General features: G+C 42.0%; 1 protein-coding gene across 1 annotated transcript in view; it reads right to left on the bottom strand.

The window, feature by feature from the left end:
* KIDINS220 (kinase D-interacting substrate, 220kDa) overlaps positions 1–12,276 on the bottom strand; it is a 77,294-nt gene extending 65,018 nt beyond the window's left edge. The window contains exons 1-5 of the mRNA XM_009870288.1: positions 12,169–12,276; positions 3,080–3,178; positions 1,925–2,023; positions 1,182–1,280; positions 109–210 (exon numbers count right to left, since the gene is read on the bottom strand). Of these exons, the coding sequence (XP_009868590.1) occupies positions 109–210; positions 1,182–1,280; positions 1,925–2,023; positions 3,080–3,178; positions 12,169–12,276 (507 nt within the window). The remainder of the gene's footprint in view (positions 1–108; positions 211–1,181; positions 1,281–1,924; positions 2,024–3,079; positions 3,179–12,168) is intronic.
* Between the last annotated feature and the right edge of the window lie 211 nt (positions 12,277–12,487).

Genomic DNA, 12,487 nt, shown 5'->3' with positions numbered 1-12,487 from the left:
AATTTTTCCATTCAGGAACTCTTAAGTTTGTTGGTTTTTTTTAAAAAATAACTTACCTTTACAAGAAACGTATCAAGCAGTAAAGAAATCAAAAAATATATAACTTACTTTGTCAGAGCAGTTCACTTTAGCTCCATGTTGCAGCAGGAGATGTACTATATCGGAATGGCCCCGTCCTGCTGCCCAAATAATTGGATAAGCGCTGTATTGCTTAGAATAAAAAAAAAAAAAATTAAAATAAAATAACATCACAGTCTTAATTATTTTTCATTAATGATACTGATCACAACATTCCCAAAGATGATAAACACGTAGAAGAAGGAATATACAGAAACAAATCTATCTACATATCAACAGCTGTTTCCTAGTACATGGTCTAGATGACAACTGGGAAGATGTCTACTGCTTTGAATCAGTTTTGGTTTATAACTCCTTAAACAAGGTTTTAACAATTCACATCCTCATCTTAATATAAACATCCAAAAATGTCAGAGAGAAGCAACAGCCAGCTGTGCAATACCACCGAGTACCCAGGACTGCAGAGCAGTCACGCCACACACGCAGAAGGCCCCACGTGCAGACCAGACGAAATGGAAAATCGGGAAGGAGTCGCCAGTGGATGCTCGTCTTCAGTGTTCACTGTGGCCTCAAACACCCGAGAGCCGACAGTCTAAACAATCGTTTGAGTTTCAACAGGCCTATACTTTCATTGAAAATGCTTATAAAGTGAAATAAATATCAGTCTTAGGTTTTTAATTCTCTCTCACATGTATAGCATGTATTTATATACTCTAGACTATTTGGCAACTATTATGAAACAACCTAAATTATTGCTTCTAAATTGAATATATCAGTTACTCCAATAAAAAAATACAAAAAAAATACAACTGTCAAACAAGTAGCATTAGATACACTACGTATCTTTTCTATTATTTTTTTCTCCTGCTGATTTGAATCTTATTAAGAGCTACACACTCATTGCTTTAATTAACAAAAAAGTAAATTAATCAGAAAAACACTGGCTGTCATACAGATTATTAAGGCAATCCCTTTACAGATTAAGTACAGGATTAATGTTGTATTGTGAAAGATGCAAAATGTTTACTCGAGATAATAAGATGAGTGTACAATTCAGGACTATAAACATTTGGAAGTAACGAGGTTTTAAGACTAAAACTTACCATCCCTGTGATGTTGGGATTTGCTCCTTTCTCAAGCAGCAGTTTAGCTACTTCAGTACGGCCTTTATACGATGCCCACATGAGGGCAGTCCATCCTCCCTGGCAAGTACAATTCAAAGCAATGTAGAAACTTAAAAATATTCTTTAGAAACCTAATTAGTGACTTTTACTTCATTTTGCATTTATCCCAAGACTATTCTGCAGGGCCAAAACATAGTGAGGATTGACTACACAACCTCACATTCCTAGTTACAGGGGATAATAATAAGTATGTAGCAGGAAATTAGTACTTTCATGTTATTCATACTTTTATATCAATAATCATGGTTGTCCAGAGAAAAAGTAAATATAGACAGGTATCTTCTGGGAAAGGATAACATTTATTTTATCAGAATACTTTAAAAAAAGCCATCAAAAACCCCATCCAACAAATTAATTCCACCCACAAGCCCCGCCCCCCCCGAAAACACACCCCAAAGTCACTGTTCTTCAGTTTAAGTTTTTTCCAAAGCGAATTAAAAAAAGAAGGGAAAAAAGCAGCTTGAGAAAACATGTTGCCTTAATCAGCACTAAAGCAACTACTTTACAGCTGTAAGAACAATATTTAAACATATATTATTTTCCATTTTAACAGCACTCAATACATAATCCAAGAATGTTTGTTTTACATAACTGAAAATCTCCAACTTTCAAAATTGTTCTTACTAAACACTATTTTATTTTTACATTAGGACAACACATACCAAATCCCGATGCTCCAAACTGACATTGTAATTGAGTAGCTCTGCTACAATAGCGGCATGTCCTTCTTTAGCTGCTGAAATAAGAGCTGTCCAGTTATCCTAGAGAAAGGAAGAAACACTTTTAAGTGATATTAACTATTTCCATACAATTACCTTGCTTTTCAAGTGTTTAAGCCACAACACAAAATACATAATCCCTTAAAAAAGTTGTCCTTTAAAAAAAACCTACAAAAGTAACTCACACACTACCTGCCAGTTACACGCATGAAAATACAAACTCCTCCAAATCTTCCCCTCCGATTATCCCCTCTCCTGCCCATCCTTTGAATCCATCACTATTAAACAGAATACATCTCCAAAAATAGACACTTAGGTTTTTGGTTTTCTTTTTTGTGTTTTTTTTTTTCATAAAAATGCCAAGTTTCATATTAGACCTTTCCTGGATGTCTATACTCTACTGCTATAACTAAGTGCAGAAGAAAAAAAAACACAAGCAACATCCTTTTACTGTTCATCACTCTTCACTGTGACACATAGACAGATCTTTCAAAACTTTAACACCATCTCTGTCCTTGTCACCCTTTATGAGGATTTTCACACAGAGTCAACCTCTTCCACAAAGGTGGGAAGACAATTCATAAATTTAAAACTCTTCTCTGCCACTGCTCTGCCCTTCCACCTAAAATAATCCTTTAACCTGAATTCTCCCTCAGTATTTACTGAAAAACACAAAACCCAAGTAAAATAAAATAAAAAAATCCCGATACATCCCATCACTGAGATTAGTAAAATCACTTGGACCTCATCTTTGATAACGTAATTCTCTATTCTGCCTACCTTTTTATGCCACTACTGTCAATCCTATTAATACAGCTTCCTAGTACTAATCTCCCAGAACAACAGCAGAATTTAGCAGAGACCCTCAGACGTTTAAAATTTCTTACATTCTTTATGAGGAATATCCCCATTCTTTATGAGGAATTGAATCAGAGGAATACAGAACCAAGCACTTTTGGATGAAATTTCTCTTATATAATTTTTCCACTTACCTTTTTTCCCCCCCTCCCCTCAACACTAACCTAAATACCTTTTCCTGTCTGCCTCTTTCTTCTTCCTCTGCTGTTGGGTACCATCACATAAAGCACAAATACTTACTGCATCTTCCAAGTTGCAGTTAGCTCCCTTTCTGAGAAGCTCCTGGACAATTTCTAAATTGCCTTGCTCAGCAGCCAACATGAGCGGAGTCTGGCCATTCTGAAATCGAAACGATAGGGAAAGTGATGCATTGGGAAGTGACACGAACGATGCACAGGCATCAGCAATAAAAGCCCCCAAACTACAGAAGAATGCTAAGTTTGTCCCAGTTTTTAATTGCCAGTGAGGAGGACTGGTTTTCAAACCACACAGTAAATCTGCAATAAAAATGAAGAACATAATATTAAACCCTTGTCCCCTAAGAGATTTAAAAAAATCAACTTGAAGCAAATAAAATAAACATTTCAGACATTAAACATGGCTACCTCAAAAAAATTACATTGTTAAATACCTTTCCTCCTTATTTTCCCACTGAAGACATCTCTGATACAAGCCATTCTATTTTTACATCTTAAGTAATTCAGTCCCATTGTTTGGAAATTAATTAATAAATAAATCTAGTCTAGGAACCACAATGGCCATTAAAACCCACACACTGAATCAGAGTAACATTAAGATTTCTTGCTGAAGTCTTGGAAAAAATAGTACAGTTGTATATCATAATTTCATCTGACTACCAAATACAGCCATCACTCCTGACGTGTGCAACACAGGTTCTTAACAGACAGCCTCAACTCACGGAACATGGAAGATAGAAAAGCTGGTTTATTTGCCTTAGAGGATGTTTTTTAAGTCAGCTACAATCTGTCACCCTTCCATCAGCCTACTTCTGTGTCAGCCAACTTCTGAAATACAACTGTTCTGCACACTGGAAATAAAACTTACTAAATTTGACAGCAGATTTTTTTAACTTTCAACAAGCTTACTACACAAAATCTCTCCTCTGTCCTTTCTCTGTACCATATAGAAAACTCAAATTAACTAGTCTCTAAATAATGCAAAAGCTACTTGTGTTAGGAGTTACATATCAGCAATTTTTCTGAAAAGAATCAAAATTAATGCAGAATCAGAACACAGTAAGATCACTAATCTTCATTAATAAAACAGGTAACAGGAAGATTAATAAAGACCTCTAATTCTTTCTGCTCTTTATGTAAAAAAAAATAATAATAAAATAATCACAGAAATGCGGTGATCCTTTCAAAAAAGCCTTCTGGTTCATTGACTATTCCCTAACTAGTCTTCACAGAATCTTCCCCAGGACATTACCAATAACCACCAGCATTATTCATGACAGAATAAAATGTAGTATCTTCCAGTGCAATTGTTTACAGAGGGAAATTATGCTTTTGTGTAGGTTTTACGTTGTTACAACTGAACACTGCACACATTCAAAATGACACCTTTGCTTTTAGATCCCGAAGTATATTTTGTATCAACAAGCAGCAGTATTTAGGTCTTTTCATCATAAAAATGCTCAAAAAATCAAGATGAAGGAAAACATTGGTTTTTAGAAGAGAACAGCTGTCTTCAGAGAACAGCCACAACTTTTGTTCTTTAAGACGAGTTCTTTATAAGCAGGTTAGTATTTTGGGAATACACAAGCCAAGCCATTTGGGAAATCGTGCCTGACCAAGTTGCCCACCTTCTGTCTCGGTGGATGAAGAGCTGAGGCACTGCTGATCCCATCTCCAGCAAGGATTTAGACACCGCCTCTCACAACATCCACATGAACAAGCTAAGGAAGGTACGGACTAGACAAAGGGACAGCAAGGTGGCCTGACACCGGCTGGACTGCTGGGCTGTGCACAAGGTCCAGCTGGAGGTCAGTCACCAGTGCAGGACCACAGGGGTCAACACTGGGGCCCTGTTAACCCCTTCTTTGAGAACCTGGACAATGGGACAGGGCGCACCCTCAGCACCTTTGCAGATGATACAACCTTGTGAGGAGTGGCTGACTGAAGTGCTAGGGCCTGAATTGTAGGTCCTGAAGTTGACCTATAGATGAACCTCACAACCCCATACTAGAGAGTATTAATCACATATGTAATGTACTGATAATTTATTTTAGCTTTTTTATACATACATACATATATATATATTTCAATATCAATCTGTAAAAGCTTTGCTCTAACACTAAACGTGCAGAATGATCCTTCTTCATCTAAAGGCTAGGTCCAAGGCTGGGAAACTAACATACTTCTAACTAAGCAAGAGGCAGCTAAAGACTGTGAGACCAGAGATCTGGCTTCGGTGAGAAATACGTGATTAAGGACCAAAACAGATAGGGAGACTCCCTTCTACTCTTCTTCTGGTCAGGCTGTGGGAGGAATCCAACAGAATGGACAACACCAGATGATCCCAGATGATCCCACATTTGAAGTTATGTAAGGTTGTTTATTTAACAGTATAAAAGCTGGACCCTCTTGCAGCGACTTCAGAGACCTCACCTACGAGTGGACGCACTGCGTAGGACTTGCCAATCGCCGGGACGGTGCTCCAGAATCCTCGCTGCAACAGGTGCTCCCCAGTGACTGCGGATCCGGATGATGATATTAGGGCGATTGCTGATGTATCCTTCTTAGCTAACACCACACAGTGCTGATTAGGTGTATTACCCTGCCTGTTCTCCTTCCTGCTTAAAACTAGAGTATAATAAGCTTGCCTTAGTCTTGCAATACTTTGAAACAGACAGTAAAATAAGCCGACCCTTCTGTTGGTGCCTGTGTCCTTTTATGTGGAATCACCCCACCCAGGCCAATTAGCAAAACCCTCACGCATCGGCTGGTTGTGTTGCCGTCCAGAGGGATCTTGACAGGCTGGAGAAAAGGGCAGGTAGGAATCTCAGTGTAGTGAGTGTAGGTGCCCACGTTTTGGTATTGGGGGGAGCTGCTCAGAGTCTCTGTCAAAAGAGGCTGGGACTGCACTGGGCCAGCTGGCTCCAACCAACTGAGCACAGGACTAGATAAGCTCCACAAGGTCCCTTCCAACTCGTGCTCTGGCAATACATACAAAGCCCCCTATTTTAACAGGAGCGTTCTTCTTACCTCCCTCTGAACAGTTACTACTGTTATCACTGCGATGGTCTTGCAGAGATGGAAAACACAGAAGGCTAGCACAAACCAAACCAAAGTATCTTTAAAGGGCAAGGGCAGGTCGTGCATGGGAAAATGCTCTCCTCCAGTAAGAAGTGTGACAGTTGTAGACTGGCTCTGGTATTGACAGCTGTAAAACTTTTCTATAGGAGTGCTGAAAATTTCCTTCCCTTTTCGCTAGATGTTCAAATACAGGTTCAATGTTTCAGCAAATCATGAAGATTTCACCAACACAGAAACACAAGATATTTACCAAACCTGTAACATCCAGATAAGTTCTCAGAAGCTGCCTAAGAGCCCAGACACTCCACAACAACTAAATACTCATATTTCTCGCAAGCACACCAAGTACTGTATATCTTCACATCATAGCTAAGTCTAAGTACTGGAATATCCAAACTACAAAGTGGCATACCTGTACCTTTTTAGGGAAATCATTCAGTGGTGTTACCTCACAGATTAGCACTCTCTCGCAGTCCATGAGAGAACAGAATATTCAGAATTGAAATTGCAGAAGATACTTCAGTATCAAGAGCAGAAGAGCAAAAAGAAAGGGACATCAAAGGAATCTGCAAGCTGTTAGGATCAGAGTGCACCACACAAGACAAGCACCTACCATTAGTTGTTAAGTAACTGATGTATCCGGTATGAGAGAACAATGCACACAGGGGAAAGGATGCACAGGGAAAAGAGACTGAGACTTGCTCCACTTAACTGCTGGTCTTAATCCAACAAAATCATCCGTACACAAACTGACTGGAACATCCAAGCTTTTCTGGCAACTAATCCCAATAAAGTGTTGGGAACCGTGTGGGCAATCCTACCACTGGGCAAGTCACTGCAGCCTGGGAGGTCCTGGCACTGGCAAACCTTGGCTTGCCAGCGATCTTTTTAGACCTACTCTGCTGGCACTCCTGTTTTGGTATTTTGTTTTTACCCAAGGGAAAAAAAGGTCTTGGCAGGTCCAGAACTGGAAACAGAACTGCACTCAATGCCACTGAATTCCAGTTAAGAGCTAGCACTTAAAACAACAAACCTCCTTTCATTGATACGTATAAATAGAACTTGGCATGGGTTTGAAAATGATGCACACCATACACATCTCCAGAGCAACAAATGAGAAGACTGAAAAAAAAGGGGTATTGGGGAAATGATCTCTGCACAAAAGGTAGTTAATGAAACCCAGGAGTGCACTTAGTCCCATCAAGAAGAGAACAAAAAATTAGAGAAGAAGGTGAAGGCAGTGATACTGTTGATAAAGTCAACATAGACTATCTGTCTGATTTCGAGCACGTTGCTGAGAGAAATTACCAGCAGAGGGAACAGACTATTACTCTTCTCAGATACAGAGCATGCCAGGTGGTGAGGTTTATTTGTATGCTCTGGCACTTAAAAATTCTCCCATCTCAAATACCTCAGCATAGGCACATAGATAGCATGAAGTGACTGTGCCCATAATGAAAGAAAACTGTCTTAATTAAAGCCAGATCTAATAACTAGAGTAAGGTTAAATTCTGTACATTGCTTTCACACTTGCATGAAGCTTTTCGGTTTTGAGTAACACAATGCCATTTGACTTCTTTCCAAAGATACCCCTTCCATCTTGCGCAAGTTGAAAAATACAACAGAATGCGCTTTTTCCAAGATTCTGCAACAGAACGTGCTTTTTCCAAGATTTACTTGATGAACAAAAATAAATTAGAAAGCCAGTCTTCCATACGCAATAAGGCGAGTAAAAAAACTGCCTGGACTGTCAGACTCGATGAGTAATGGCCAACTGCCCACAGTAACTGGTGTTAGTTGGGAGGGTCTGAGTTGGGGCTAATACCTTCATCAGCATCAAGAACCACGAAAGACAACGCGCTCTCCACAGGTTTACAGACTGCCCCAAGCTATGGAGAGCAGCTGATGTGCCAGAGGGTGGGGATGCCCTTCAGAGGAAATTCAACAGGCTGGAGAAACGGGCTGGCAACCTCACTGTAGCGCAACAACAGCGAGCACAGAGACTGGAACGGACGGACCCCAGACCAGGCTGGGCACTGCCTGCCCAGGGAGCCACACTGCAGGAACGGGGCGCCAATGGACAGGAGAACCACGAGTCAGCAGCGCAGCCCTGCAGCACGAAGGCAAATCAAATACTGGGCTGAGTCAAGAAGAGGACAGCTAGCCCTCTACTCAGCACTGGTGAAGCCAAACCCAGAACACAACGTCGCATTTTGGGCACAACAGGGATGGACCAACTGCCGAGTCCGGCAAAAGGGTCACTCAGACGGCTCTGAGACTGCAGCATTATGATGTGAGCAGAAACTGAGAGCTGGGTTTGTTCAGTCTGGAAAACAGAGAAGTAAGGGGGCATCAACAGCAGTCTTAGACTACCTAGACAGGAGTCTTACAAGACATAGGCAGATTCTTCTGAGACACACACAGAGCAAGAAAACAAGAAGCAACAGTCAGAAGATGCAGCAAAGGATATTCTGATAAAACATAAAGAAAGGGTTTTTAAACAAAGAGTGGTTAAGCTCTGGAGCACTGCCCAGAGAGGCTGCAGGTTCTCCAGCTTTTGAGGATTTTCAAATTTTGCTTATTAGGGCCATGAGCAACTTGATGTAACAATGAAGTCAGTCCTGCAATTAGGAGGAGATTGAATCCAATGGCCTCCAGAGGTCCCTTCTATCCTGAATTTTTCTATTAATCCAGTTCTCAGAATATGCTGCATAAGTCAAAAACACCCCAGTTCTACAACACTGTTTAGGAAATCGAAACTAAAATAGAAATTGACAATACAAGCTGTACAACCAGATGAAAAGGACGTCCAGACACTTACAAACCACAAAAAAATCTACTACAGAAAATGAAATAAATTAGTCACATCATCTAAACTTATTTGTCAAATACACAGAAGACTTAATAGTAAATTAAAATACGCTGAATTTTAAACATCATGCAAAACAATGTAAACAGTTAGTAACAACAGACGTTTGCACAAACTAAACTTCCCAAGAAACTATCAGGAATCTTTAGTGCACTACAATGAAACTGCAGCACATTTGCTTAAATTGCTGGCGATGATATCCTCAAATCAGACTAAATTAGATTACAAAGCAGAAGCTAACAATTATCACACTATTCCAGGATTCCAAATAAGCCACATTTAAAACTCCTACTGTGTATCAAGACTTCCTGCATAATTCCGGTAAAGTCATTTAAGCCTCCTGGTTACCTTTAGACTTACTTTTTTGGATACGTATTTTTTCATCCAGATGAGCATCTGCTCAGCGCATGTTGCAATATACACTCCTACCTGGATCATGTAACCAAGCTTCTCTTGCTTGGAAACCAGGATGTAGGGGAAGAGTTGTTATTGTCCCAGGTTGCACCCCGAAATGGACAGGGCAAGAATGAACATGCAGCTGGATCTGTGAACTAAGAAACAATTCCCAGCCCCAGAAATACAGGTACAGGCTCCATTCACAAAGTAAGGATGGAGTCGCATTTTCCAGCTCCCAACCCTCAGAAGACATATACAATGAAAGACGTCCTTTTTAGGAAAGACAGGCCAACAAGGTGAGGTGGTGGAGTTGCTCTTTATGTGAGCAATGTACTGAGAGGAATGTTATGTGAGGAATGTACTGAGATCTATCCAGGGGCGGATAAGGAGCAAGTTGAGAGTTCGTAGGTAAGAATGAAGGGGCAGGCTAACATAGGTGATACTGTGGTGGGCGTCTATTACAGACCACCTGATCAGGAGGAGAAAGCTGATGAGGCCTTTTACAGAACACCTAGCAGGATCACAGCACTGGACTTCAGCAGGGCCAACTTTGGCCTTTTCAAGCAATTGCTAGGGGATACCCCATGGGACAGGGAACTGGAAGGTAAAGGGGCCCAAGAGAGTTGGTCAGTATTCAAGGACCACTTCTTCCAGGCTCAGGATCAGTGCATCCCAACAGGTAGGAAATCATGAAAGAGATCGAGGAGACCTGCATGGTTAACCAGGGATCTGCTGAGCAGACTCAGGTGGAAGGGGAGGGTATATAAATTGTGGAAGGAAGGGCTGGCCACTTGGGTGGAGTATAGGACTGCTGTCAGAGAATGTAGGGAGGCAACTAGGAAAGCTACGGCCTGCTTGGAATTAAACCTTGCGAGGGAGGTCAAGGACAACAGAACGGGCTTCTTCAAATACATTGCAAAAATAACACTAGAGGCAATGTAGGCCCTCTGGTGAATGAGGTGAGTGCCCTGGAGGCAGAGGACAGAAAGAAGACAGAGTTACTGAATGCCTTCTTTGCCTCTGTCTACACTGTTGGAGACCACCCTTAGGTGCCTCAGTCCCCTGAGGCCCCAGAGGAAGGCAAGATAAAGAAGGAGTTTGCCCTGGTTGAGGAGGACTGGGTTAGGGATCAGTTGGAACACTTGAACATCCATAAATCCATGGGCTCTGATGGGATGCACCCACAGGTGCTGAGGGAGCTGGCGGGAGTCATTGCTGGGCCACTCCCCATCATCTTTGGTAAATTGTGGACAACAGGTGTGGTTCTTGAAGACTGGAGAAAGGTGAATTTCACTCCAGTCTCTAAGAAGGGCAGGAAGGATGACCCAGGTAACTACAGACCGGTCAGCCTCACCTCCATCCCTGGAAAGGTGATGGAACATCTTATCCTTGGCACTGTTCTCTAGGAGAAGTAATGTCTGACCAACTTGATAGCCTTTTATGAAGACATACCCAGGTGGATGGATGGTGGCCATGCAGTGCACGTGGTCTATCTGGATATCACCAAGGCATCTCCCACAGCATCCTCACAGGCAAACTGAGGCAGTGTGGTCAGGATGACCAAGTAGTGAGGTGGATCGCTAACTGGTTGAAGGGAAGAAGTCAGAGAGTTGTAGACAATGCGTCAGAGTCCAGCTGGCGGCCTGTGTCTAGTGGGGTCCCTCAGGGGCCAGTGCTGGGGCCAGTGCTTTTCAATATATTCATCAATCATCTGGAAGTGGGATTACAGAGTGTTTTCAGCAAGTTTGCTGATGACACAAAGCTGGGAGGAGTGGTTGACACACCAGAAGGCTGTGCTGCCATTCAAAGAGATTTAGACAGGCTGGAGGGCTGGGCAGGGAGAAATCTTATGAAGTTCAACAAGGGCAGGCGTAGAGTTTTGCACTTAGGTAAGAATAACCCCATGTGCCAGTATAGGTTGGGGACTAACCTGCTGGAGAGAAGTGTAGGAGAAAGGGACCTGGGGGTGCTAGTGGACAGCAGGATGACCATGAGCCAGCAATGTGCCCTCGTGGCCAAGAAGGCCAATGGCATCCTGGGGTGTATTAGAAGGGGGGAGGCTAGCAGGTCGAGAGAGGTTCTCCTGCCCCTCTACTCTGCCCTGGTGAGGCCACATCTGGAATACTGTGTCCAGTTCTGGGCCCCTCAGCTCAAGAGGGACAGGGACTTGAGAGAGAGCAGCACAGAGCCACAAAGATGATGAAGGGAATGGAACATCTCCCTTATGAGGAAAGGCTGAAGGAGCTGGAGAAGAGGAGGCTGAGGGGTGATCTCATAAATGTTTATAAATACATCAAGGGGGAGTGTCAGGAGGATGGAGCCAGGCTCTTTGCACCAACATCCAATGACAGGACAAGGGGCAATGGGTACAAGCTGGAACACAGGAGGTTCCACAGAAATATTAGAAAAAATTTTTTGACTGTGAGGGTGACAGAGCACTGGAACAGACTGCCCAGGGAGGTTGTGGAGTCTCCTTCTCTGGAGACGTTCAAAACCTGCCTGGATGCGTACCCGTGCGATCTACTGCAGGTAATCCTGCTCTGGAGCGGGGGCTGGACTAGATGATCTTTTGAGGTCTCTTCCAACCCCTGACATTCTGTGATTCTGTGATGTTCAGGTGCTGACAGAGATTGAATACTGTGTGTTCAGTCTGTGCAAAGGTTATTAATTACTTGAAAATAAAGCTGAAATTTGTACGTTAACTAACCAATGTGATCCCACCAATTATTCATTCTGTAACTAATTAACTGCGACATGAAACTGACCTTTCAGAAAAATCATCTTACCTCATTTCTCTCATCCACATCCCTGCATTTCTCAAGAAGTGCTTTCAGAGCAGGAACATTTCCTTCTTCTGCGTAGGTCAACAGACTCTGACTCATCAGACTTGCCATCTTCGCAAAGTATTCAAAATGTTTCTATAATAAAGCTTACCTGTGTATCAGGAAAGAAAAAACAAACCCAAAAAAATACCATTAGCAAAGGCTCCAAGAGTCAGCTTCAACACTAGAAAGCATGAATTGTACATGCCAGTAAGTTACTGGTTGAGCACGAATACCTGTCATTTTCCTCAACAAAAAGCTGTGGAGATATGTGCGTTGAAGT

The sequence above is a fragment of the Apaloderma vittatum genome, unplaced genomic scaffold (assembly GCF_000703405.1).
Source record: "Apaloderma vittatum isolate BGI_N311 unplaced genomic scaffold, ASM70340v1 scaffold1555, whole genome shotgun sequence".
Lineage (NCBI taxonomy): Eukaryota > Metazoa > Chordata > Aves > Trogoniformes > Trogonidae > Apaloderma > Apaloderma vittatum.
Note: the sequence above shows the minus strand (reverse complement) of the source record. Positions and strands in the feature narration are given on the sequence as shown.